This window comes from Hipposideros armiger, unplaced genomic scaffold (genome assembly GCF_001890085.2).
Source record: "Hipposideros armiger isolate ML-2016 unplaced genomic scaffold, ASM189008v1 scaffold_108, whole genome shotgun sequence".
In the NCBI taxonomy this organism is placed as follows: Eukaryota; Metazoa; Chordata; class Mammalia; order Chiroptera; family Hipposideridae; genus Hipposideros; species Hipposideros armiger.
Genome location: NW_017731458.1, coordinates 2,136,073 through 2,162,775, shown reverse-complemented (window position 1 = coordinate 2,162,775; position 26,703 = coordinate 2,136,073). Strand labels below are relative to the sequence as shown.

Here is a 26,703-nt window from a genome sequence, read left to right as displayed (position 1 = left end):
GGCTGTCCAGAAGCCGGCGACTGATCTGCCTCGCCTGGGAAGAACGCAATGATGGTGCCAATTTGGGCCAGTGAAGCAACGTCCTCCACAACTAGACTGAAGACCAAAACGACAGCAACTTGTCTGTTCCCCTTCCCCCAATTCCCCAGCACTGTTCCCATCACCCAATTCCCCAATGAAAATTAAAAATAAATAAATAAATAAATTTAACACAGGAGGTAAAAGATCTCCACTCTAAAAACTTTAAGATATTGATGAAAGAAATCAAAGAACATACAAATGAATGTAAGGTATCCAGTGTTCGTGGATTGGAAGAATTAATATTGTTAAAATGTGAATACTACCAAAAGCCATCTATAGATTCAATGCAATCCCTATCAAGATTCCAAGAGCATCTTTTATGGAATTAGAAGAAAAAAAAAAACTCCTGAAATTTATATGGAACCACAGAAGACCCCAAACAGCTAGAGAAAATTTGAGAAAGAAGAACAAAGCAAGAGGCATCACACTTTCAGATTTCAAGCTATACAATAAAGCTGTAGTCATCAAAACAGTATGGTTTTGGCATAAAAACAATCAAATAGACTAATGAAATAGAATCAAGAGCCACAAAATAAACCCAAGAATAAATAGTCCATTAATATTTGACAGGGGAGCCAAGAATATTCAATGGAGAAAAGATAGTCTTTTCAATAAATGGTGCTGGAATAATTGGGTATTCACAGGTAAAAGAATGAAACTGAACCCATAGTTTACACCACTCACAAAAATTAACTCAAAATGGATTAAAGACTTAAATGTATGACTGAAACCATGAAATTCCTAGAAGAAAACAGGAATAAAGCTTCTTAAAGTGGGTCTTAGTAATGACTTTTTTGGATATGACACCTAAAGCACAAGCAACATAAAAAATAAACAAGTGTAATTGCATCAAACTAAAAAGTTTCTGCCCAAAAAAATCATCAACAAAGTGAAAAGACAACCTATAGAATAGGAAAAAAATATTTGTAAACCATATATTTGATAAGGGGTAATATCCAAAATATATAAAGATCTCATACAACTCAATAACAAAAAAACAAATAGCCCAGTTAAAAAATGGGCAAAGGGCCTTAAGAGACATTTCTCCAAGAGGATACATAAAATGCCAACAGGTACATGAAAAGATGCTCAACATCTCCAGTCTTTAGAGAAATGAAAATTAAAACCACACTAAGATAAAATTGCAGTGAACATCGGAGCACATATATCTTTACAGATAAATGTTTTCAGATTTTTTTGGGTAGATACCCAAGAGAGGGATTGCTGGGTCATACGGTAATTCTATTCTTAATTTTTTGAGGAACCGCCACACTGCCTTCCATAGCAGCTGCACCAATCTGCAGTGTATGAAGGTTCCTTATTCTCCACAGCCTCTCCAACGCTTGGTATTATTTGTCTTGTTGATGATAGCCATTCTAACCGGTGTGAGGTGATATCTCATTGTGGTTTTTATTTGCATTTCTCTAGTGTTTAGTGATGTTGAGCATCTTATTCCTGTTGGCCATCTGTATGTCCTCTTTCGAGAAATGTCTATTCAGGTCCTCTGCCCACTTTTAATTGGACTGTTTGTTTTTTTGTTGTTGTTGAGTTGTATGAGTTCCTTATATATTTTGGCTATTAGTCCCTTATCAGAAGCGTCATTTGAAAATATCTTCTCCCAGTTGGTTGGTTGCCTCTTTATTTTGTTGATTGTTTCTTATGCTGTGCAGAGCTTTTTAGTTTGATATAGTCCTGTTCATTTGTTTTAGCTTTTACTTCCCTTGCCTTTGAGGTCAAATCCATAAAATCCTCTTTGATCCCAAGGTCCATAAGTTTAGTACCTATGTTTTCTTCCATGTAGTTTATTGTTTCAGGCCTTAAGTTTAGGTCTTTGATCCATTTTGAGTTAATTTTGGTACACGGTGACAGATAGTCTAGGTTCATTCTTTTTCACGTGGCTTTCCAATTCTCCCAGCACCATTTATTGGAGAGGCTATTTTTCTCTATTGTATGTTTTTGGCTTCTTTGTAGAAAATTATCTGTCCGTATTTATGTGGATTTATTTCTGGGTTTTCAATCTATTCCATTGGTCTGTGTGTCTGTTTTTCTGCCAGTACCAGACTGTTTTGATTATTGTTGCCCTGCAATACAAGCTGAAGTCAGGGAGTGTGATACCTCCAGCATTATTCTTTTTTCTTAGGATTGCTTTGGCTATTTGTTGTCTATTGTGGTTCCATATTCTGATGATGTTTTGTTATATTTCTTTAAAAAATGCCATTGGGATTTTGATGGGGATTGCATTAAATCTGTATATTGCTTTGGGTAATATGGCCATGTTAACTATGTTGATTCTTCCAGTCCATGAACAGAGAATGTCTTTCCATTTCTTTGTGTCTTCTTCAATTTCTTAATTAAAAATATCTTACAGTTTTCAGTGTATAGGTCTTTTACATCCTTGGTTAAGTTTATTCGTAAGTAATTCTTTTTGTTGCAAATGCAAAATAATTTTTTTTTCTTTTTCTGAGGTTTTGTTGTTAGTATATAGGAATGCAATGGATTTTTGTATGTTGATTTTGTAGCCAGCAACTTTACTGTATTCATTTATTGTTTCTAATAGTTTTTGGTGGAGTCATTAGGGTTTTCCATATATAGCATCATGTCACCTGCAAAAAGTGACAATTTAGGGGCGGCCGGTGGCTCAGTTGGTTAGAGCGCATGCTCTGAACAACAAGATTGCCGGTTCAATTCCTGCATAGGATGGTGGGCTGTGTCCCCCCCTCACAACACAACTAGATTGAAAACAGCAACTGGACTTGGAGCTGAGCTGCACCCTCCACAATTAGATTGAAAGACAACGACTTGACTTGGAGCTGATGGATCCTGGAAAAAACACACTGTTACCCAATTAAAAAAAATAATGTTAAAAAAAAGTGACAATTTAACTTATTCATTCCAAATTCAGATGCCTTTTATTTCTTTCTCTTGCCTGATTGCTCTGGCTAGGACTTCCAATACAATGGAAACAGCCAAACTGTCCTTCGATAGATGATTGTATAAAGAAAATGTGGTATATATACACAATGGAATACTATTCTGTCATAAAAAAAAAGAAATAGTCCCATTTACGACAACATGGATGGATCCTGAGATTATTATGCTAAACGAAATAAGTCAGACAGAAAAAGTCGAGAGCCATATGATTTCACTGATATGTGGGATATAAAACAAAGCAACAAAGGAACAAGACAGACAAAGAAACAAAAGCTCTTAGACATAGACAATAGTTTAGTGGTTACCAGAGGGTAAGGTGGTGAGTGGTAGATGAGGGTAAAAGGGATGAAATATATGGTGATGGAAGGAGAACTGACTCTGGGTGGTGAACACACAATGTGATATATAGATGTATTATAGAATTGTACACTTGAAACCCATGTAAATTTATTAACCATTTTCACCCCAGTGAACTTTAATTTTAAAAAAGTAAACACAGTAAGATATCACCTCACTCCTATAAGAATGGCTATTATCAAAACAACAAGAGATAACAAATGCTGGTGTGGATGTGGAGAAAAGGAAACCCTTTTGCCCTATTGTTGGGATTATAAATTGGTGCAACCATTATGGAAAACAATATGGAGGATCCTCAAAAAATTTAAAATATAACTACCATATGATCCAACAGTTCCTCTTCTGGGAATATATCCCAGGAAACAAAACACCGAATTGAAAAGGTATCTGCACCTCCTGTGTTTATAGCAGCATTATTTGCAATAGCCAAGACATGGAAACAGCCATGTCCATCAATGTGTCCATCAATGGATGAATGGATTAAAAAGTTGTGAGATATATATACATATATAATGGAATATTATTTAGTCATAAAAAAGAGGAAATCCTATCATTTGTGACAACATGGGTAGACCACGAAGACATTATGCTACGTGAGATAAGTCAGACAGAGAAAGACAAATACTATATGATCTCACTTATATGTGGAATCTAAAATAAACTGATAAAGAGATCAGACTTACTGTTACCAGAGGCGAACAGGAGGGGGAAATGGAGGAAGGTGGTCAAAGGTACAAACGTCTAGTTATAAGTACTGGGGACGTAACGTACAACTGCTGTATGATACACAGAAGAGTTAAGAGAGTAAATCCTAGAATTCTCATCAAAAGAGAATTTTTTTTCTTTTTTTCTTTTATTATATTTAAACGAGAAGAAGGATGTTAGCTGAACCTAAATCAAACCATCATGCTGTATGCCTTAAACAGTAATATATGTAAATTATTTCTCAATATACCGGGGTGGGAGGGGGGAGAGATATAATGTGTTTGTGGCAGGTTTTCCTAGGACAGACTGATCTGTTTATTTTATGTAAAATGCTACTTATAATATATGAGTGTATTGTATCCTCATTCAGATCAAATTATTAGATTTGCTAACACTAGTTCTGCAAATAATTCTTCTGGGTTCATATGTCCACAGTCATCTCCTACATGCTGAGGAAATTAGGTCTTTGTTCTTTTATGGCTTCCACTGTGTTTGTGAATTGCATATGGAGTTTCAGGAATGATTTATTCATTCCAAGGGAGGTTAATGCAAATTCACTTAGCCTGTTTAAACTGTGATTCTAGAAGAAACATTAGTGGGTCTGGAGTTTGGCACAGGTTGGGTATAAGGGGAAAGAATTTATGTATTTACTAAAACCCATGCCTTTGTGTCTTTGCAGAGTCATCCTCAGCCATTTGGGGTTTTGTTTTTTTTGGGGTTTTGTTTTTTTTAGCATAGGGCTTTAGTTGCTTAGAGACAGTAGCAAGATCAGTGAAATTACCGCTTTAAGAAGCTGTCTGAGGCTGCTCTGTGTGAAGATTCCCCCCATTCCTATTTATAAAGCTATATCTGCTGTAGCTATAAAAACACTTTTCACCATATACATAGATGGTAAAGCACACTTAACATTAAAATGCTCAATTTATCATGACCTTTTCTGTCTTTTCAAAATAGCTCAAGAAAGCTTAGAAGAACCCCACATAATTTTTTCAGCTAGTTAAATCTGAGACCAGAGGGTGATTTAGTTATGACATGAAACCTAATACAGTGAATAATATTTTCTCTTAAGTTTGGGCATTATTCAGGTTTCTCTTTAAATCTAATTCAGTAATTCTTCTGTTTAAAAGACAAGAAATGATGAGCACATATTAAAAATCGTCTGGGTCAACTTCTTGGTTGGCCTAGTAGTGACTCTTTTCGGAGAGCAAGTAGATTTCTAAAGTGGCAGTGGCTTTGACTTTCGCTGGTTGAAAGTGAATGAGTACTGACTACATGATGACATGGTCTAGTAGATTTTAGTAGAAATTCTTGATGTGATTGTCACCCTGAAGAAAAGTGTTTTTTATGTTATCGGCTAACTTGGAGTCTAGCTTGAAACCATGATTCTGATAAGGTGAAAGGAAACAGGGCTTGGCACTTAGTAAGTACTTAGGAAATATTTAATGAAGGAATAAATTCAACGGTTCCTCCCACCCTAGTAAACAACATTCTTGCCAGCTTTCTTACTTAGGAGGGAAATAGTGAAAATAATTCAGAAAGTAGAGCCAGGTTATAACTGGTAGCTTATTAAACACTGTGTGTGCTGTGCTTTTAAAAGCAGTTCATAATATATAATAGATCTGAATTATCATTAAAATTTCACATAAAATTATTCTCTTAAAGAATGTTATTTAAATGTTGTATCAGTGCATTATTTTGAAGTATTGGGTAAACTTATTGTTGGATGTAGGGTACTATGGAGCAAAAGTATAGTATGTTATTTATAAATAAGATTTTATTCTTTTAATAAGTGACCCACAGGGAATTTTACATTTATTAGTTTAAAAATAAAGATAGGGAAAAAAGTTTTGATCTCAAGATATTCTTTCATTGCATCTCCTTTCAAATATAGTTTTCTCCTTAGTTTGCTCTTTTATTTTTATTCATCTTCCCTCTTCTGACTTTTTTTTTTGCCCTTTTGACTTTGGCAGTAACATAATGCTACCTTTGTGCTTTTATGTTCTGCTGGGAGGAATAGTAGTCGATTGTTTTGTTGTTGGGTTTTTTCTCTACTAGTAAACATGGCTCCTGCTTTGAGACATACTGGTGAAATTTTGAAAGCTAAGTGAGAATATTGCTAGCTAATAAACTTCTCTGAGATTCAGCTCTTTTTACTTGAGTTCACATTTTTTACCAGTAAGGCTTTTCCAAATCATGCTTAAACAAATCTCTTATTTTATAATCCTTGCTTAGTGGATTAGGTTAAGTTTATATTAGAAGAGCTAGCCAGCTGTGAATAGTGTAGATTTATAATTAAGGCGTTTTGTTGTGTATTTATTTCTGTTTTTCCTCTTGATAGGTTTGGAATAATGAGAAAATAATTCCCAGAATGGCTATTCTCTTAAGTTATGGTGTGAGAACTCTGAGAAAGATATAAATATTATGATTCTAAATAAGTATCATCTTTTTCCAGTAAATCTGCTCTCCAAGCAGAAGTAGTTTACACAAAATTTTAAGGCTGTAAATGAAGTTATATACCATAATTGAGAAAAGTATATAATACTGCATTTTTGTGATATATTGGGTTGTCAGAAAAGTCATGATGAATGTTTGCGACAGATGGCACTAGTTCATTTTTGGAAGTATTAGAGTCATTTGCATCTATGTTATTGCTATGTCATTTGACAGCTGACAGTTCTAGCTTCATTCTAAAACAAAAATTGAGCGATTTGGTTGAGTTTTGGAGATTTTACAAGTTGAAGATGGAAGACCAAACTGTGCCTTTTTGCCATATTTTACTATTTTACTTCCATAAAGGGAAGAATGCACATCAGGCTTGTGAAAAGTTGCATAAAGTTTACGGTGACAATGCTCTACAAGAACGTCAGTGCCAATGATGGTTCACAGCATTCCGTGCTGGTGATTTTGATCTCAACTATGCTCCTCGGTCAGGGAGACCCACTGAGGTTGATGACAACAAAATAAAGGCATTGATTGAGTCAAACCCACGTTACATGACACGAGAGATTGCAGACACATTGAACATCCATCATTCAAGCATTCACGACCACCTGAAGAAGCTGGGATACGAAAGCAAGCTCGGTGTTTGGGTTCCACATGAACTCGAAGAAGTTCATTTGACAGCGCATACAAACATCTGCAATATGCTCATTAAATGTGAGGAAAACGATCCTTTTTTGAAGCGACTGATAATTGGTGATGAGAAGTGGATTGTTTACAATAATGTGGTGCATAAACAGTCTTGGTCCCCATGTGATGATTCGCCTCAAACAACATCAAAAGCAGACATTCATCAGAGGAAGGTTATGCGCTCAGTGTGGTGGAATTTTAAAGGTGTCGTGTTTTTCAAGCTCCTCCAAGGAAACAATCAATCAATTTGAATGTGCACTGTCTGCAATTGGACAGTTTGGATGAATCCATCACCCAGAAACGTCCAGAGCTTGTTAATTGTAAAGGAATTGTGTTCCATCGGGACAATGCGAGACCACACACAAGTATGATCACCCATTAAAAATTATTGGAGCTTGGATGGGATGTGTTGCCACACCCACCATACTCACCTGAACTTGCACCATCAGACTTCTACTTGTTTTGCTCTCTTCAAAACTCCTTGCGTGGTATAATGTTCAATTCGGATGAGGCTGTAAATCAGCACCTTGTTCAGTTTTGCACAGATAAAGACAGGTCCTTCTATGAATGAGGAATTATGAAGTTCGCTGAAAAATGGCAAAATGTTATCGAATAAAACGGGCAATATATCATTGATTGATCTTTGTTCTTTATATAAGTAAATGACCTTTGAAAAACATAGACAAAATACGTCATGACTTTTCCGACAACCCAATATTTGGTTACTAGTGCTTTTATATATATATAATTTTAAAGTTTGAACCAAAGCTCTGTAAGCAAAGGACTGTGTCTTCATGTTTTACTGTTGTCTCCCTAGAATGTAGATGCACCATAACTACTTGGATGGATGGATGGATGAACAAATGTCAAACTAACTTTAAACCCAAGTTGTCATAGGTTATGGTGTTGCATACACAGAATTTTTAGAATAAAATGCCCTGTATGGTGGATTAAAGAATTCGAATTTGGTTTTTAAAATATTTTTGAAATAATTGTTGTGCCTAGTCTAGTTCAATCAGGAGTCTTAATTTTAAAAGAACTCCTTGGCCTAGAAGGATCTCTGGTAGATGAAACCAATATATCTCTGTGGGGTTGTTTTTGTGGGGGTTTTTTTGGGGGGGGTTGGGGGTAGGTTTTTTTTAGACATTCTGATATAAGTGGTCAAATATGTGAAAAATTTTAAGCAGGCTTACAATTTTATTCTATAATTTTCTCTGCAGTTTCTTCACTTTAATATTAATGCTTATTTCTAGTTGAGCTGATAACATTCTTCTCCCAAATGTTGCAGAGCTTTTAACCTCTTCTGATTAGTACTTTTTCAGGAAGTGGCCTGTAAACAGAAAAAATATGTGAAATTTTATGAGTAATCTTTCTTAGAGATTTTTAATTTAGAATCTAAGGTGACTTTTCTATTATATTTAGTCATTTAATGTTTATTTTTAAATCAGTAGAATCTAAATTAAATGCAAGCTATTGGAAAAAAGAACTTTAAGTCAATTGAAGGATACACAGAGAAATATTTATATATCAAGAAAAAATCATGTAGACACATAAGTGTTTTATAGTGTGATCTACTTATAATCAACATCTTATGTAAAATTTATCAAAAGGTAGGAATTAACTGAAATGTAAATATTAAATATCCTCAAATTCACTTGGGGAGAGCTTTTCTGTGATTTATAGCCAGAAATAGTAGATATGATTGTCTCAACATTTCTTGCTGTTTATTTAGTGCTTTGGCTTAAAAATGTATTAAAAATTGAAATCCAGAAATAAAATTCATCCCTCAAAATTCAGTTGATTTCTAATTTTTTGTTGATTCCATTTGTGTTACATTTGATCGTGTAATTTTATGTACAAGCCAACATTGTTTTTGTTGCTGTATGTAGTTGGTGCTGTGACTTGTTTGTGCTCATCTCTGTTCTGTAGGCAACTTGCCACTCCCTACTGAATAAAGCTACAGTAAAAGAAAAAAAGGAAAACAAAAAATCAGTAAGTTTGGAGAACTTTTTACTAGCTGTTTCTTTCAAAGCAAAACAAAAATCTTTTGCTGTTTGTTAAGAACATCTTCACTTCAGCCTATTTGACCTTCACTGTAAAATCATTCTACTAATTCTGGCACAAAATAGCTTTCATTTCAATTAACCCTGGAATTAAGTTACATTGAAACATTCTCTGTGTTCCTTTGGTTGGATTTATCCCAAAGGCGTTTTGGGGGCGTTTGTTGCATTGGATATCCCTAGTCTAATTTTATTATTGTTATTTTTAAAATTATAAATGAATGCAAAAGAAACTTAATTTCAAGGCCTTAGGAAATGCTGATTCTCTTCATTCTTGCTTCTTGTTTGCAGGTAATGTGAGTGGTTTCTTTTTTCTAGAGATGAAGGTTTTTCTTAATTCTTAGAAGTATATGGAGGGAGAGTGTTACTTTCAAAATTTACCTAAAAGTTGCTAAATTGTATTTTTTTACTCTATTTTTATCTAGACCATCCCAACCAGAATTTAGATATCTGTGCTTAGATTATAAAAATCCTAATGGTAAAACCACTTTTACCTTAGAAAAAAAATCATTATTAAACTATTGGGACTGAGAACATACTACTTTTAAAATAAAGGAAAATTCAGTGAGTTCATATTTGTGGGGAAACACCTCATTTTGCAAACATGATATGGATATATTTCCTACTTCTATGAACCTGTCCTAATTTAAAAGGAAGAAAATTATGGTAGTCAACATTTTCTTCCCATGAGTGGAATTTATCCAAAATATAACATGCCTTCATTTTAAATTTGTCATTTGTCAGTATGATTTATTATTATTAGGCTGAGTATTATCTTTTTCATGTAATCTAAATAACTTTAGAGAAAGATGTAAAAACCTTTAGGAGTCATGTAGGTAGTTGACTTAAAAAGGTATAATTTAGAATATAATATACATCAGGTTTCATCTTTGATTCCTTATCAAAGCTTTATATAGAATATATTTGTTTTAAATTCAGAACTGAATTAAAATTTAGAGACATATGATTTTATGTCCATTCAAGGTTTACTTTTTGAGTTTGTTAAATAAATTTGATCAGCTGTGAGCAAATGAATTGGATTGGATGCCCATCTTGCTTAATAAAAACATTTCTTTCTAATGCTTCAGCCTTCTAATTCTCAGCATACGTGGATTTAACATAATATACACCATCACTGTTGAAATTAATTTACTGTCTCTAACACTCTTGTTCAGTGTTTTACTAATGCCATTGTGTAGTATATCACATAAATTAAAATTCAGGCTTTCTGTGTTTCTCTAGAGCATGTTTTCTAGCCTTCCTAACATTGCTTTATTTATTAAGATTTTGTCTAAAATTGTTCCTTGAAATGTTTTTTCTACTAGTGTTATTTTCAGGGTTTTTTGTTTTTTTTTTTAAGTTTCTGGGTAACACTGAGTTTTGGAATGTATTTCTCAGCACAGGTGATATGAGGTCCTCATGGAAACAAAGGGAATCTAATTGGTAATTTGAGATATTTTAGAACACGTTCTGAAGTATGAAGACAGTATAGTCATTATAAATTTTAAATGTTGGTTTATGGAGTTGTTGGCTTACCAGAATCTAATCATCTTTTCTTTTAAAAGCAAGATAACTTTCTTTTGGGGTATATGTATCATGGATTGGAATATGTAAAATATATAGAGAAGGTTCTGGCTTCTGGTACATAGCTGTGTAGTATATAGATGCTTCTGTTTATTATGCTCAAGTATATAATGTATAGTTAGATCTTCTTTGAGAAGCTAATTGTCTGCTTAACTCAGGTAATTAAGAATGTATGGTAGTGATCCTTTTGCTGATGGACAGTTTATGACTACATTTAATTGTAACATGTTTACTAAGGGGATTGAAGGGGACATTTGACTGGGTAACTGATTTCAGCATATAGACTGGCCCAACTTTGACCTTTGTATAGAATGTCTTTTTGATCTAAATTATATTTTTACAGATTAAAAGAAAAAAGCACTTGAGTATGTGTATAGTATGAGGTAAAAATACAGTGGTGTAAATTAGTGGTGAAAGAAAAAGTATTTATTAATATTGATTACATTTTACCATGTTTAATTCTACAATACAGTGATACTATCATCAGTGAAATACATAATTAGATGTGGATACTTTTAGTTTTGACATAAATTATTTTTGCAGATGTGGAAGATGGCGAAGGTGTAGTAGTGCTTTTCACAAGTTTCACAGTATTCTCCCTTTGGGAAATAATTCACTCAGATTTTCATTAAATTCTGAGACTGAGTAGTACTAAGTATAAATCAGGTATAAATGTGAATCATACTTTAAAACGTTTTTGTCCTAGAGAAAACCAGTAAATAGCTACTTTCAAAATGTATTTTAAAACAGCTTTCTATGTGCATATGTTATTGATGTTTATAAGACACTTTTGCAGCAAGTTAGTATTTTATAAATTAACTGGTTCTTTGGTAACCAAACTGTGGCTTTTAGCTTTAAAAAAAAACATTTCAGTATTTTAATGGATTAAAGTGAATATATGCTAATTTTTTTAACAACCTATTTGAAGTTAAATATAAAACCATTTTTAATCCTCTTCCTCCTTGTTCATTTCTTAAAGCCTTTAAAATTTTGTAGGTTTGTTGATAAGTTTCTTCTGTTTTGAGATTAAAATTTGGGGTTTCTAAATTCAGTAGCAGTAATGGTCTAAGAACATTCTAAAACTGTATGAAGAATTTTATCTGTGTGTATGTATATGTTCATTTTTCTGTCCTTACTCCCCCAAAGGTTAAACACTGTACTAGAGTAGTAAAAGCACTTGGATTTTCTTCTTCTTTCTATTTCTAAAACTGTATTTCCACTAAAAATAACTCTAAAACAGTATTTAGGATTTAAAGCCATTCCACTCAGGCTGCTATATTTAGCTGTTTTCACCAGTTTCCCCTTAAGTGTTAGGTTGTTCTTCAGGCAGAGTGGCACTCTTAAGTCCTATGACACAAAGGAAGCTTCCTGAACGATGTAGCTAGCCTAAATGAAGGTGACAATATATCAGTTATAATTCACCTCTGTTAACGCCACTCACAAAGATTTTCTTTGGCTTAAAAAGCAATCATTCTCTAAAGTGTTACTTTTACTAATTCCCTATTAGATATGATAGAAAAGTATTTTGAGATTTTAGGCAGTGAATATGAACACACACATTTAAAATGTGTACCACATGAAAAAATAGAATGAAATGAAATCATCCTTATTCTTTCCAGAGTTAATTTGGCTTCAGTGAGCCATCCATGGGGATTCATGACAAGATGTTTTACTTTATCGAGACATTGTGAAGGAAACTAGAGTTATGTGAGATTCTGCACATAAATCCCATTTTCTCCAATATCCTTTGAAATGCAGGTTTATTCCTGGAATCCCAGAACGTTGAGTGGAGCGCTGTGGTTTTGCCATTACAGTTACCACTGCTTTAAGCAGTTAGCCACACTAAGCAAGAAACTGTAGAGATTAAAATGTTATGTAAATGTTCTTTAAAAATAAGTGTGCCTGTATTATCTGTAAAAAATGTAAATTTCAGAAGAGTATCATTTACATATGTTAACTTAAAACAGGAGGAAGAGATGAGAGCTGAGCCAGTTTCATAACACTCCCCCCATCTAATCTATCACTTGACCTTCAAAATAGAATATTTTATAAAGAGAAAAAGAGAAAATAAATCCATTTTTAAATATTGAGCTCACATTGTTTTTCAGTGTGGGCAACCATTTCTTAAATCCTTAACTTTTATATAATTTGACAGAATTATAAATTGAGGTACACATAGGAGTTCACTCTTCTACTGGTAGGATCCTTTTTTCTTTCAGGTCCCAAGAATTCCAGTTCTTCATGGTTTAAATGATAGGTAGGTCCTTATAAAGCTTTCTGATGAAGAAAAAAGAACTGGCAGTAACATTACTTATAAGTTTAAGTTTTTTCTCTCAATAGGAATCTAAGAAAACTAAGTTTTGTTTTGTATATGGCAAACATTTTGCTCAAGAAATTCAATTGTACCTGGTACACAACAAAATGTAAGTATTTGCTATTAGGTATTAGATGTTTAAGGAGTGTGCTGTTGCAAACTTAGCTTCGTCTTCTGCGTTGACCATACTCTGATGTCTGTTCATCTTAGTGAAACATGATAATCTTTGTTTGAAAATTTGGTCTGTTTTTGTTACTCATCAAACCTGCAGTGTAAACAATAAGGATAAAATTAAGATCTTTTTTCAGGTCTCCTCTACACAACTCATCTGTGAGATTTTTCTTTTTTCTTAGATATTTTTATAGTGCTTTAAAATGATGGTGGGCAGGAACTTCATTTACTGATGTTTTGGGAGTAGGAAAAAATAGAAATGTGTTGTTCATGAGGCTTGGTCTATTCAGTTTTTGCGTGAAGTTTGACCTTCAGGCTCTTTCTTCCCATGTCCTTGTTTTAATTCAAATCATATATTCAGTTCTTAACTCCTTGTTTCTAGGTGGTTAGTCAGCGTTTCCCTCAGAACAGCATCGGTGCAGTGGGAAGTGCCATGTTCCTCAGATTTATCAATCCTGCCATTGTCTCACCATATGAAGCAGGGATTTTAGATAAAAAGCCACCACCTAGAATCGAAAGGGGCTTGAAGTTAATGTCAAAGGTGAAGAATTATTTTGATAATCTAACCTTTAAATTCTCTTTTAATTAAATTTTCTGTTTTACATAGTCATTGTACTTCATTTATTTTTGAAATGCCCTATAGTTTTCACTTATGTGCTTTTATTTTTATTTGTTTGTATTACAAAGGAATTCATTAGACTGATAACTGATGGGTCTTATTATCATGAGAAAACATTTTCGCAAATGTCTTCTGAAGATAGTTTTCTAGAAATTCTGAAATGAAGACCAAAATGCATATTGTATGTTTTTTTGTTAAAAAGACATTAAAATCTTTTAATATGTATTTTTATATATATAAATATATGTAAATATATTACATTTATATTTGGGAAAGAATAGAAACAACACCTAATATTTGTAGAATGAGGAGCAATGGATTTTAACTACCAGTAGATACATTGATGAGAAAATTCATGTTTTTTAAAGAACATACAAATGTGTAGACTTCATACAATAAATAATCTGGTTCTTTATAACCTGTTTTATTGTTTAGATACTTCAGAGTATTGCCAATCATGTTCTCTTCACAAAAGAAGAGCATATGCGGCCTTTTAATGATTTTGTGAAAAGCAACTTTGATGCAGCACGAAGGTAAGCAGCTGCCACTTAGTAGATTGCTTTGTTTGAGTCAAATATTTTCAGTTTCGCTTAAGTCCACATGCTTGGTGTACAGGAAGTTCCTGTGTAAGTTTTTCATTTCCTAGGTCAAGACCATAGTTAATCTTATTTTACTGTAAGAGATAGTGATGAAGTAAACCCATATTTATAATTTGGTAGTGATTTCCATATGTGCAAACCAGGAAGGATATGGCATATTGCTAAATAAAATAGAAGTTGCTACAATGTGGATGAGAGGAAACAGGAAAAGATTACTTTAGTAAAAACTAAAACCAAAATGGTACAGATAATGCATAACAGTGTATAATCACAATTTTTTTGATAGAGTATTTTTGATCCTTCAGCTTGGAATTATATCAACTACAATGTTACTCTTTAAACCAAGTAATGCAGATGCATAAGATTTTGTTCATGAGTAACTGGACAACTGTTGAACTTTTTTGATTTTAGAAAACTAGAAATCTGTTGGGTTTCCATAACTAATTAGTTGCTTTTTGTCTCTGAGTTGTTGATTTATCTGTAAACTAGGAATTATACAATATTTTTCTGTCTGAATTGATTTAGAGAAACAAATGAGATAATTAATGAGAAAGTACTTTATACATATAAGTTAATGTTTAGATTTCTGCTTTTCATGCAGTGTGAATATAATCTGACTCATAGTCTAAGCTAGATTGTACAATTCTCTGTTCCCATTTTTTATTATAATTTATATCAATTTCTTTCTAATTGGAGTTTAAAACGTGTATTGTTGGACTGCAAGCCACATTGGAGAGAAAGTGAATGTCGGCATAGGATTCATATTCTAGCCGATTGACATTATAGAGAGTTAAGGGAACAAAGGTTCTGATCCTGGCCCTGACCTAACCAGTGATATAACTTTGGGGAGGTCTTTTGTCTTGTCTGGGCCTCCATTTCCTTATCTGCAAAATATAAGCTTCTCTCCAAAGCCTCATCCATCTAAATTTGGTTGTTGTCTGACCTCAGAGCCTACTCTGAAGCTGAAGCGAGGTATCAAAGAGGGAAAACCAACTTTCTCCTTGTCTCTTCTTGTTTCATTTAATGACCATCACATGTGTGAACAAGCCCTGCATATTTGTAATCTTATTTATTTCACAAAGTTATTTGACATATATTTAATTCAAACATAGATATGAGTGTATCTGGTTTTTAGAATTCTAATGATTTTCCGTTTTTTAAGGTTTTTCCTTGATATTGCGTCTGATTGTCCTACAAGTGATGCAGTAAATCATAGTCTTTCCTTCATCAGTGATGGCAATGTGCTTGCTTTACATCGTTTGCTCTGGAACAATCAAGAGAAAATTGGCCAGTATCTTTCCAGCAACAGGTAGGATTTCCCAGTCATGGGCATATTGAAAACTCTCAGTTTGAATTTATATTAACGAAATTATTGGTCATGAGTAATGTTTTTTACTTTGCATCTTCTTAGAATAAGAATTATGGTTGGGAAAAAGAAATGTAGACTTTTAAAAAATATATAGGCAAAAGGTTAAGTCATATTAAATGATCAAGAAGTCTACCTAGGTGCTACAGACTTTTTTTTTCATGTTAAGCTAAGAAGTCACAAATTAGCCCTTTCACTTTTTTTGGTTTGCAAACTATCAAACATAATGTGCAACAGACATAGAGAAGTTTAAATTTACTGAAAGGTCAAATGAGTATTGACCCCTGAGTCTGAAGAGCAGCTAATTCTGAGGAATTTAATAAATAAAACATTGCCCAATGTTTTAATTCTATAACAATCCCATTTGTGATACTCTTAAGTCCATGCAAATAAAGTTCTGTATAGAAAATACTCAATAGTTGAAAATTATTTATTTGAGAATTGTTTCATTGCCTGTTTTTAGTTAGTCTTTTGTAGCCTGAATCACTTGCTGCCCTTTCTAGTTATGTATGTTTGTAAAGGGCCCGAATTCCTATATATGGGAGCTCTCTTACAAAGGTAAAGTGAGTCCAGATTATTTTTAAGTGCCAACAAAAATGGTTTGCACATTCATGGGAAAGGCGGAAGACCATGAAACTAAGGCTAACTAATAACTAATTATATGGGAGTTCAAGAGAGAGAGCATTTTAATCTTTTATGAATTATTAATGGATTGAAATAGATGTGAGCGTGACTGAGGTGTTCCCTAAAATAGAAAGATGAAGATGCTTTATCTGTGTGACACTAAAATAAACTATGGAACTTTGAAATGCAAACATTCACTTTTCTTATATAGTTCACATACATATTCACATATTCATGTAGTTTGATGCTAGAGAGTTTTTTTTTAATTTGGTTTTTTAAAAAAAATACACACATTTCAAACATACAAAAAAGTATATAGAACATAATATGAGAGTCATGTCTACCACCTAGCTTTAACATTATTTATTTTGCCATATTCAGATCTTTGTAACATTTTATTTCATGGGGGAAAAAAGATATTACTTCTCTCTATGTAACTGACAAAACAAGAAATTATAGGTATATATAAAACACAGGTATATATAACATAGTTTTGTGTGTTTTAAAATTTTACAGAAATAATATATTGAATATAGTCTCTACACAATATTTGAGAAGTATCCTTTATTTAACTTATGTTAGTATTTCATTGAATGACTATCACAATTTGTTTTTTTGGTTTTTTTTAAAGATTTTTTTTTTTTTTAATTGGGAAATTGGGGATGGAAAACAGCGCTGGGGAATCAGGGAAAGGGGAACAGACAAGTTGCTGTTCTTTTGTTCTTCAGTCTAGTTGTGGAGGACGTTGCTTCACTGACCCAAGTTGGCACCATCATTGCGCTCTTCCTGGGTGAGGCAGATCAGTCGCCAGCTTCTGGACAGCCGCTCACGGCGGCTGTTGGCTGCTCACGCTGGCTGTCAGCCACTCACTGTAGCTTATGGCAGCCCACTGCAGCAGGGGCTGCAGCCTACGCCGTCCCACGGCAGCCCAGCCCCAGGTTGAGCTGTTGTTCAGCATCTTAGCTGTGGAGGGCAGTGTCACTGGCCCTCATATGTGGGATCCGAACTGGGGCCGTCTGGCGTCCCAAGCCAGCTCTTAACCAACGTGCCACTCGGCCGGCCCCACAATTTGTTTTTGCATTTCCTAATTGATGGATACTTAGGTTTGTTTCCTGCTTTTCACTATTTTAAATTATGATGTCGTAAATAGTCTTCATATTTGTGTCCTTGTGTGTTACCTAGATGTATGGTTGCTGTGTTCTGAAATACAGTATCAGGGACAATATGTCCAGTTCCTAAATAATGGTTTCTCAAATAGATTCTTTTCATCCTGAGAAAAAGGGGATCAGAAGGTTATTTTCACTTACTGATTGCCTGTTTAATGGTAATGGATTCAGAATACTAGAAAAAAAATTGTTTGTAAATTTTATCGTTTTGGGAGTGGTTATATTTCTAAAATGTCTCAGTGTATACTTATAACACCTGAGATCTTTTTGGTGCCATTCACAAATCAGTAGGAACCCCCAGCTGGCAGCACAAACAAAAGCAGCAAGTGACAACCTAAAGAAACGTGTATGGCTAAATGTGAACTGCTACTTCTTTTCTAAGTTGTTTGCTATGTCTAGGGATCACAAAGCTGTTGGAAGACGACCTTTTGATAAGATGGCGACCCTTCTCGCATACCTGGGTCCCCCAGAGCACAAACCTGTGGCAGATACACACTGGTCCAGCCTTAACCTTACCAGCTCCAAGTTCGAGGAATTCATGACCAGGTAAAGTACCACCTTGACTGCTTTCTTCTGGTTGAGGCGCAAGGCTCACTACAGGTCGCATGTTAGATATGCTTGTATTTTTGATAGAGGATCATCAGGAAAGATGTACCTAACAACCACATTGGCATATTGTGGAATTTAACTTTTCTCTTACCCTATACTTTATTGAAATATGCTTTGTTTTAGAGTTGATTTTCTTATAAAAAATAAGTGTACCTTATTGACTAGTACTTTATCGTGTTGATTTGAGGTACTTTTGCATTAATACTTATAAAGGAGGGTGGATAACATTATCTTCGTATTATAGTTAAATATAGCTCAAAGTGAATAACTGATTTGCCCAAGAGTCCACCTCTAATTCATAGGTCCTTTGGTTCTAAGTGCTGAATTCTTGATGCCACGCTATTGTTTTTCAGAACCCTCCTATAAAAGTTAATGTTATTTAGATTGAGGCTCAGAGAATACAGTATACTTCACCATTGCTATAAAATGTATTTCTTTGGACATTTGTTTTGAATCTCATTTAGAGGGATTTAGTTTCTGAACTAAAAGATCCTTGTTGTTAAATGTTCGTCTTTATGATGTTACAGTGAAGTCATGCTGAATCCTTTAGTCTTTAAAGTAACTTTCATAGCACTTTACACTTAGTCACTTAGTATGTGCTTCGTAGTGACTGTGGATTAAGTGTTTTGTTCATAGGGTGTGCCAGGGGCAGAGAGAAAAAAGAAGAATCTGACATTCAGAAGTTAATTTACATTACAGATTTGTATGTAAAGTGACTTGCATTGTAGGTGCCTGTTATTAAACATATTACATACACAGTAGTTGCCCTTATTTGCAGTTTCACTTTCCACAGTTTTAGTTACCTGTGGTCAAAACGTAGTCTAAAAATAGTAAATGAAAAATTCCAGAAATAAACAATTCATAAATTTTAAATTGCGCACCATTCTGAGTGGCATGATGAAATCTCACAACGTCCTGCCCAGGACGTGAATCATCCCTTTGTCCAGCGTATTCGCGCTGTGTGCACTCCCTGCTGGTTAGTCACTTAATAGCCTTCTCGGTTATCAGATTGACTGTTGGTGTATTGCAGTGCTTGTGTTCAAGAAACACTTATTTTACTTAATAATGAACACAAAGCCATTCACATAACCTTTATTACAGTATATCATTACAGTTGTTCTATCAGTAGTAATTGTTGTTAATCTCTTATTGTGCCTGATTATAAATTAAACTTTATCATAGGCATGTATGTATAGGAAAAAGCATAGTATATACAGGGTTTGGTACTATTTGTGGTTCCAGCCACCCACTGGGGGTCGTGGAATGTATTCCCCACAGATAAGGGGGGACTACTGTAGGTGATAGTTTTGTACACATGACTCAAATTCTTTGATATTATTTTGAGAGGTATGAATACACAACAATTTCCTTTCCAGCTTAATTTTTATCTTTAGCTCCATTATATTTTTCTCAGTGTAATAAATGTTTATTCCTATGTAATTGAAGGAATATTTTTCCATATAAAATTTTCAGGTTAACTAATTGAAAATTACATAGTACAAAAAATATAAAATTATTTTTTATTCAACATTACTGAGGATGTCCTAGCCATTTTTCCATTTTTCTAGGAAATCCTTTGTATTAATTCTTTTACCTAAGACCCTACCTTCCTTTAAAAAACAATCTTCTGTGCTTTTGAAGACTAATATGTGTAAGATACTTAGAACAGTATCTGGTATATAGATAGAATGTTTAATAATTGTTAGGTATTTGTTCTCTTCTAAGTTCCCATTAATGCTCTTTGAGACCCATTTTTCTTTTAAAAAAATGAAAAGTTTTATAATTTTCTGAACTATAAAAATAAAAATTGTTAAATTTTTCAAAACATAGCTTTCTAAAGAAGAAAGTAAAATAGTTCCAGTTATTTCATCTCTTAAAGATATTTTGGTTAACGTTTGGCATATCGCCTCCTAGTCATTTATCTATATACATGTGTACCTATTTCTCTTATCAAATTATGTCTAGGTTGTTTCCATTAATGTTAAGCAAATGATGGCCTGGTACCAGCAACATGATGGAATGAGATAATACAACTTCTCCTCTTCCCTGTGCCCCCAGACACAAGACACATAGAATTACTAGGTAAAAGAAAATATATTTTAAAAATAACATTTTTAAAATCCATAGCTAGAAGATAATTTCTGATGAGCAAATTAACTAGCATACAGTGAGCACAGAGAGATAAAGAAATAGAAAATATGAAGAGGTTAACAGATACAGATGATAGACAGAGAAGGTCCAACGTGTCTGATGGCATTCCAGCTATATAGAGCTTAGAGAGGATAGTGAAGAGGAAATATTTGAAGAGACAGCAGATGAGAGTTTTCCAGGGTTGGTGAATGACATAAATCTTTAGGTTAAAGACACACACTGAGTATTGAGCAGAATATATAAAAATTAAATCATGCTTTTTCAGAAATAGATTTAAATCACATGGGAATTTAATATATGATAAAAGTAGTATGCAGAATCAGAGAGATTAGAATGGACCTTTTTTTAGCAGTTAAACTTTTTACTTTTTAAATTTTTTACTTTTTTTCTTTTCTACAGAAGGCAGATAATGATTGTTGATCTGCAGTTGTGTACTCCCCGAAAGAGGGCAAGTAGGAAGCTGTAGAATGGACTCTTAATAAGTGGTGCTAGTGCAACTGAGTAACCATCTGGAAAAAGGTGCTCATACCGTTCGTGAAAATAAACTCCTATGAAGAAGAAAATATGGGCAAAGGAAGGCCTTTCTCATTCATTCAAAATCAATAAGCCAGAAAACAAAAGATGGATAAAGTTAACTCTTTAAAATTCAATATATAAAAACTTAAAAACTCCTGTCTAGAAAAAAAATACCACGATTAAAAACAATTCTATGGTTAATATGCCTGCCCATTAGTTTTCTTAGGATAGTCCTAAGAACCACTCTTTGTGGTTCAAAGAGTAATACCTTGAAATTTTTGGTACATGTTGCCAAATTGCCCTTCAGAAAGCATGTTTGTTGCTTTTTAAATATTTTATCAGTTTGCATATTTTATCATTGGTCCATTTGTAGATTTTTGCAAATACTCAATGGACAGCATAAAGCCTATGAGTTAATAACTCTGTTTTGTTTTCTTTCAGGCATCAAGTACACGAAAAAGAAGAGTTCAAGGCTTTGAAAACGTTAAGTATTTTCTACCAAGCTGGAACTTCCAAAGCTGGGAATCCTATATTTTATTATGTTGCACGGAGGTAAGAAATACTATGTTTTAGTTTCTCTTAACAGTTTTAAAAATGATAGCAGATGTAAAGAGACAACAGATTTGGTTTTTCCGATTTGACTTTACTGGAATTGCAAACAAGTTTACTTGGGAGAATATAGCGGGGTAAAAGCCCTCCTGTCTCTCACAATGATGCTCATACATTACAGATTGCTTTTCATACCACCTATTTCATATTGACTCCTTCTTGCCACATCAATTTTTTTTAATACTACCTACAATGGATTAATTAGCAAGAGTAAAAAGTCACAAAAAAATCTTTGTCTTCAGGTTGATTCTGATTAAATAATATCCACAACATGATAATCAAGAACTTTTTTATTAAATAGAAATGAAACTTTAAGAGTCTGTTTCTGAGAACTTGTAGTAATATGCTGTGTAAGACAGCATGAGGGTGACTTAACAAATAGTTCATAGAAGCTGTGGGAAATGTCTATAAAGATGGCGTAGGTGACAGCCTAGAAATTTGACTGTGTTTGTTTGTGCCGCCTTCAGTTCAGGTTGATTCCCAGAAAGCCTTTCTGGAAATGCTGTGAGGTCCTCCTTAACTATAGGTATGATGTTTGCGTTGCTTTCCCTGCCATCGTTTTTTCTTTGTTGTCTCATTCTGCCTTCCTTTCGAGAACTCACCTGTGACATTATTTGGTCAGTTTTACTTCTTCCCATTTAAGTGTGACGTAACTCATGGTTATTGAACCTTAGAGACGATGTGATATAATGGACCACTGGCTTTGGAATCTCAAGGACTCTTTAGTCTTAGTTCTTATTCACTAGCTATAGAAATTAATTTTTCTGAGTTCCTGAATTTAATATAAATTGAGGAATTATGTCAGTAGACTGAACAGCCATGGGTAGCAAAAACTTGACAGTTGTGTAATAAACAAAGAGAGGTTGACAAATAGGGGGAAAGGAGTGAAGAAAGGAAGGTAGAAGGCTGGAAACATGTTTAAGCAGGTAATTCAGAGAGCACTAAGACCAAGACCTCCCAAGAACTGAGGCGTTAGGTGTCGAGAGAGTATAGAAACTTGAGTTTATCCTTAGTCATCCTCCTTCAAAACCCTGAGGAACATCTATCTCTTCACCTTCCCAGGAAAGTCTTCTTTCCAACTTTTACCTCAGTTGCTGTTTCTGAATTGCCTAAGATCATTTTTTTTTGCAGTTGAGATGAACTGTATTTATATTCCAACTCTAACCTTTAATACAACCAGTGTATTTGACTTTCCCTATTTTGTCTAAGGAATTAAAAGGGAAACATTGGTGAGAGAGATAGATAGGTGTGTGCCCCCCTTCCCCTTTCAATTCTTCTTAGTTGACAACTAGCAAAGATTTCCGGAAAAATCTCAAAGCAGAGTTTTTTCTTTAGGATCAGAAACTGTAAGATGGTATTCCTTCTCTGCGGTGATCTCAAAAAGCCAAAGGAAGGTAGGATAGGCCTGATGCAGACACCCATGTCAGATTAAATCAGTGGGACTTCCAGGAAACCTATATAATACGGTGACTTGAGAGTGCTGCGGATTCCCCGCTCTACTGCTCATTAACTGCGTAATCTTAAACAACTTAATTTTTCTGAATCTGTTTCTTCATATAAAAAAAAAAGGTGTGGGGGGTTGCTTATAGAAACTATGCATTCTACCTCTCCCATGAAGTATTTTGTGACCTGCAAAATTGTGTACAGAGTAGGTTTGAGGTTTTCTTTTTTTGGTTTTTTGGTTTTCAATATAACTCTGCCAATTTCAGATTGTTAATTCTGTCAGTTTCTTACTTAGACCTAGTAGAGCTCTTCCTGGTCTTCGTTTTCACCTGGCGTGAAGCCTTAGCTCCAGGACAGGTGAGCACACAGCAGCTCAGAGCAGAGACAGGCCCAGTTCCTCCACTGTACACGCCCAGGAGAGGACAGGGAGAGCCTTGTCTCTCGACAGCTAACTCTGTGAAAGAGCACGTCGGTTGGACCTCTCTTTTGATATTCTAGTTTCTGTATCTTAGACTCCCAACTATTAGTTAATGTCTTTTTGAGCTGTCAATTCCAATCTCTTTACAGATAGTCCACACTTAATTCAGTGTATACTCAAATCAACTTCTTCACACCGTGTTTTCTTTCTCAGTGGCACTGCCATCCTTCCCTCTCTATAAACATCCTAATCATTCAAAATTCTTCCCTCTTTCATTTATCCTCCTCATTATGTTACCAAGATTTGATTTTGGGAGGTTGTTTTAGTTAGGCCTTTCTTATCGCAAAGAAGTCCTTCTTATTTTCTCAAGAAGATAGGCCTCAGAAAAACACGAATTAAAGCAGATCCTGCCCAGGTATAGACAGAACTAGATGGCTGTCAGTTCTGGAACTGGCTTGCGCTCTTGGGCTCTCTCTTAGCTTCATGTTCAGCTCTACCTCCTGACTTTCCTCTTTCTGTGTAGCCCCAGCTAGTATCTCCTTCATGACTTCAGTATCGCACAGCGAGAGCATGTGGTTCAGCTAAGAAACACCTGTTGGGCAGAACCTGTATCGTCAGGTGCTGGCTAGCTGGTAGGTTTCTGGCTGCCTCTAGGTCATGAACGTGTTCCTACTCTAGCAGTCTTGTGATTCAAAGTGACACCAGTGCTGTTCCTTCCTCAGGGGCTGTCCTTAGGTATGTGTTTTAAGTTCTTTTAATTGGATCTCAATGGTTTAATATTACTTTTAGGTACCTTGCAAATGTCTTTTGAAACCATTTTTTTCCCCACTGCCATCACTGAGACTCCTATTAGCTCTTACCTGTACTAACGCAGCATTCCCCTCCTCCCCACTCCCCAGACAAACACTTCCAGGTCGTCTTACCATTGCTTCTGGAGGTGGTTTCCAGTACAAATCTTGTCTCTCTCAGTGTGTTAAATAGCACCATTGACTCCCTGATATGAAGTTCAGGTTCCATAATCAGGCCTGCAAGGGGCTCCGTAATTTTCACCTAACTTAGTTTTTAATCTTTTCCTGCTCTTCCCTCCTATGCACTTATGCTCCTGCCTGGTGGTTGTTAAAGCACCATAAACGCAAGGACAATTATTGCAGCATTGTTTATAGTGGCAAAAAAATGAGAAACTATGTTTGAAAAGGACAGTTGTTGAATCAATGAGCACACGTGTATATTATGGAGTAATAGGCAATAGGTTAAAGTACGTTTTGCTTGCTATAAGTGACCAAAACAAAATTCAAACTTGTATGAACCAAAAGGAGTATCAGTTGGCACATGTACCTAAGAAAATCAGGAGATGGACTAGCTTCTTGCGTGACTCCACGCAGAGCCTTGAACAGTGTCATCTGGAGAACATCTCTTCTCGCTGCGTTGTGACTCTTACTTTCTTTGTGTTGATTTTATTCCTAAGCAACTCTTCCTAAGCCATGGGCCGCAATGGTCTGTGTTCTCCCAGCCTAACAACCCCAGTGGAAAAGCATCTCTTTCTTAGTAGTTACAGCAAACGTATTGGGCTTATTGGCCTGGCTTAAGCCACGTGCCAATTCCTGAGGCAATCACTGTGGCAAGGGGGGTGGAATTTTATGGCTGTCTAGGCCTGAATTATGTGCCCATCACTGGAGCTCAGTGGTGAAGCCAGCCCTACTTGAATTGCATGAACTGAAAGGGGGGCTATGGGGGCAGAATGAGGAAAAGTGGATTCTGAGCAGGCAAAGGTAACAGAAGTCCTCTAATGCAGCTTTCAAAAGCCCCAGGAGGATGATTCTGAAACTTCTCATACAAGGTGCAGAGTAATTTGGGTGTTTGTATGTGTGCACATGCATATAATAAGTATAGCTGAGAAATGTGTGAAAGTATATACAGGAAACTGTTCATATTGCTTATCTCACTGGAGTAGGATTGAAGGAGGCAAAGAAACAATTATAATATTTCTATTATATATCTCTGTACCATTTGACTTATTGCCAAGACCATATATTATTTTTGTAAGAAGAATTAAAAATATAAAACCTACAAGTTACAATGAAGAGTTTTCCCCTTAGGAATATTGTGATAGCTGGTAACTGCTTTTTTGGTGTTAATAGTAATAATCATAACTAACATTTACTGAGTGCAGTCTCTGCATCATACAAACTGTGCGTATTATATGATATTTCATTTAACCCTCACAATAACCTGCTGAGGTATTATTAGTAACGGTGATTGACATGTATATAAACTGAAACTTAGGGAAGTTGTTAGTCGTTTCCAAACCTAGCTACCAGAATGACCTGGAGAATTCAAACAAACAAACATCCCCGCTCCTGCCTGAGCTGCCAAATTAACTTCCAAGGGCTAGAGATTAATCTATAGATTTAACAGGCACCTCCAGTGATTCATTTGTAGTCAGTTTGTTTGAGGATCACACTGGGTCATGTAGTTAACTCATGGTAGCACAACTAGTAAAGAATCAGAGTTGGGTTTCCATCCTTAACAAGTGTACTATTGATAACATGGTTATTATCACTGTTAAATTTCTGTACTAGGTTTTTGGATTAAATGGACCTTTATGGACCAGCATGAAAATCTCACCAGTAGTTATGAGATAAATTTCTGTAGGGAAGAGTTCTGAATTCTAGGCATCTGATTTACAAATGACCATTTGAAATACAAGGTAAAGGTTTACTCAAAGCCAAGATAATCTTGGATAAAGAAGACGTGGTACATACATACAATGGAATATTACTTGGTCATGAAACGAATGAAATCTTACCATTTGTGACAGCATGCGTGGACCAAAGGGTATTATGCTAAGTGAAATAAGTCAGACTGAGAAAGATATGCTATATGACCTCACTTATAGTTGGAATCTAGAGAACAAAATGAATGAACAAACAAAACAGAAACAGAGTCATAGATACAGAGAACAAACTGATGGTTGCTAGAGGGGAGGGGGGTTGGGGAGCTGGGTGAAAAGGTGGAGGGATTAAGAAGTACACATTGGTGGTTAACAAAGTAGTCATGGGGATGTAAAGTACAGCATAGAGAATATAGTCAATAATGTTGACAACTCTGTATGGTGCCAGGTGGGTACCTCCCGATAGACTAATTGGGAGGATCTCTGCATAAATAATATAAATATAAATGTCTAACCATTATGCTGTAAACTTGAAACTAATACAAAATAATTTTGAATGTCAACTGTAACTGAAAAAAAT

The 26,703-nt window shown here is 34.8% G+C and overlaps 1 protein-coding gene across 1 annotated transcript in view; it reads left to right on the top strand.

The window, feature by feature from the left end:
• The window catches only part of NF1 (neurofibromin 1), a 246,631-nt gene that overhangs the window by 107,060 nt on the left and 112,868 nt on the right, over positions 1 to 26,703 (top strand). The window contains exons 29-34 of the mRNA XM_019646973.1: positions 9,133 to 9,195; positions 13,715 to 13,873; positions 14,387 to 14,484; positions 15,713 to 15,859; positions 18,106 to 18,252; positions 21,424 to 21,534. Of these exons, the coding sequence (XP_019502518.1) occupies positions 9,133 to 9,195; positions 13,715 to 13,873; positions 14,387 to 14,484; positions 15,713 to 15,859; positions 18,106 to 18,252; positions 21,424 to 21,534 (725 nt within the window). The remainder of the gene's footprint in view (positions 1 to 9,132; positions 9,196 to 13,714; positions 13,874 to 14,386; positions 14,485 to 15,712; positions 15,860 to 18,105; positions 18,253 to 21,423; positions 21,535 to 26,703) is intronic.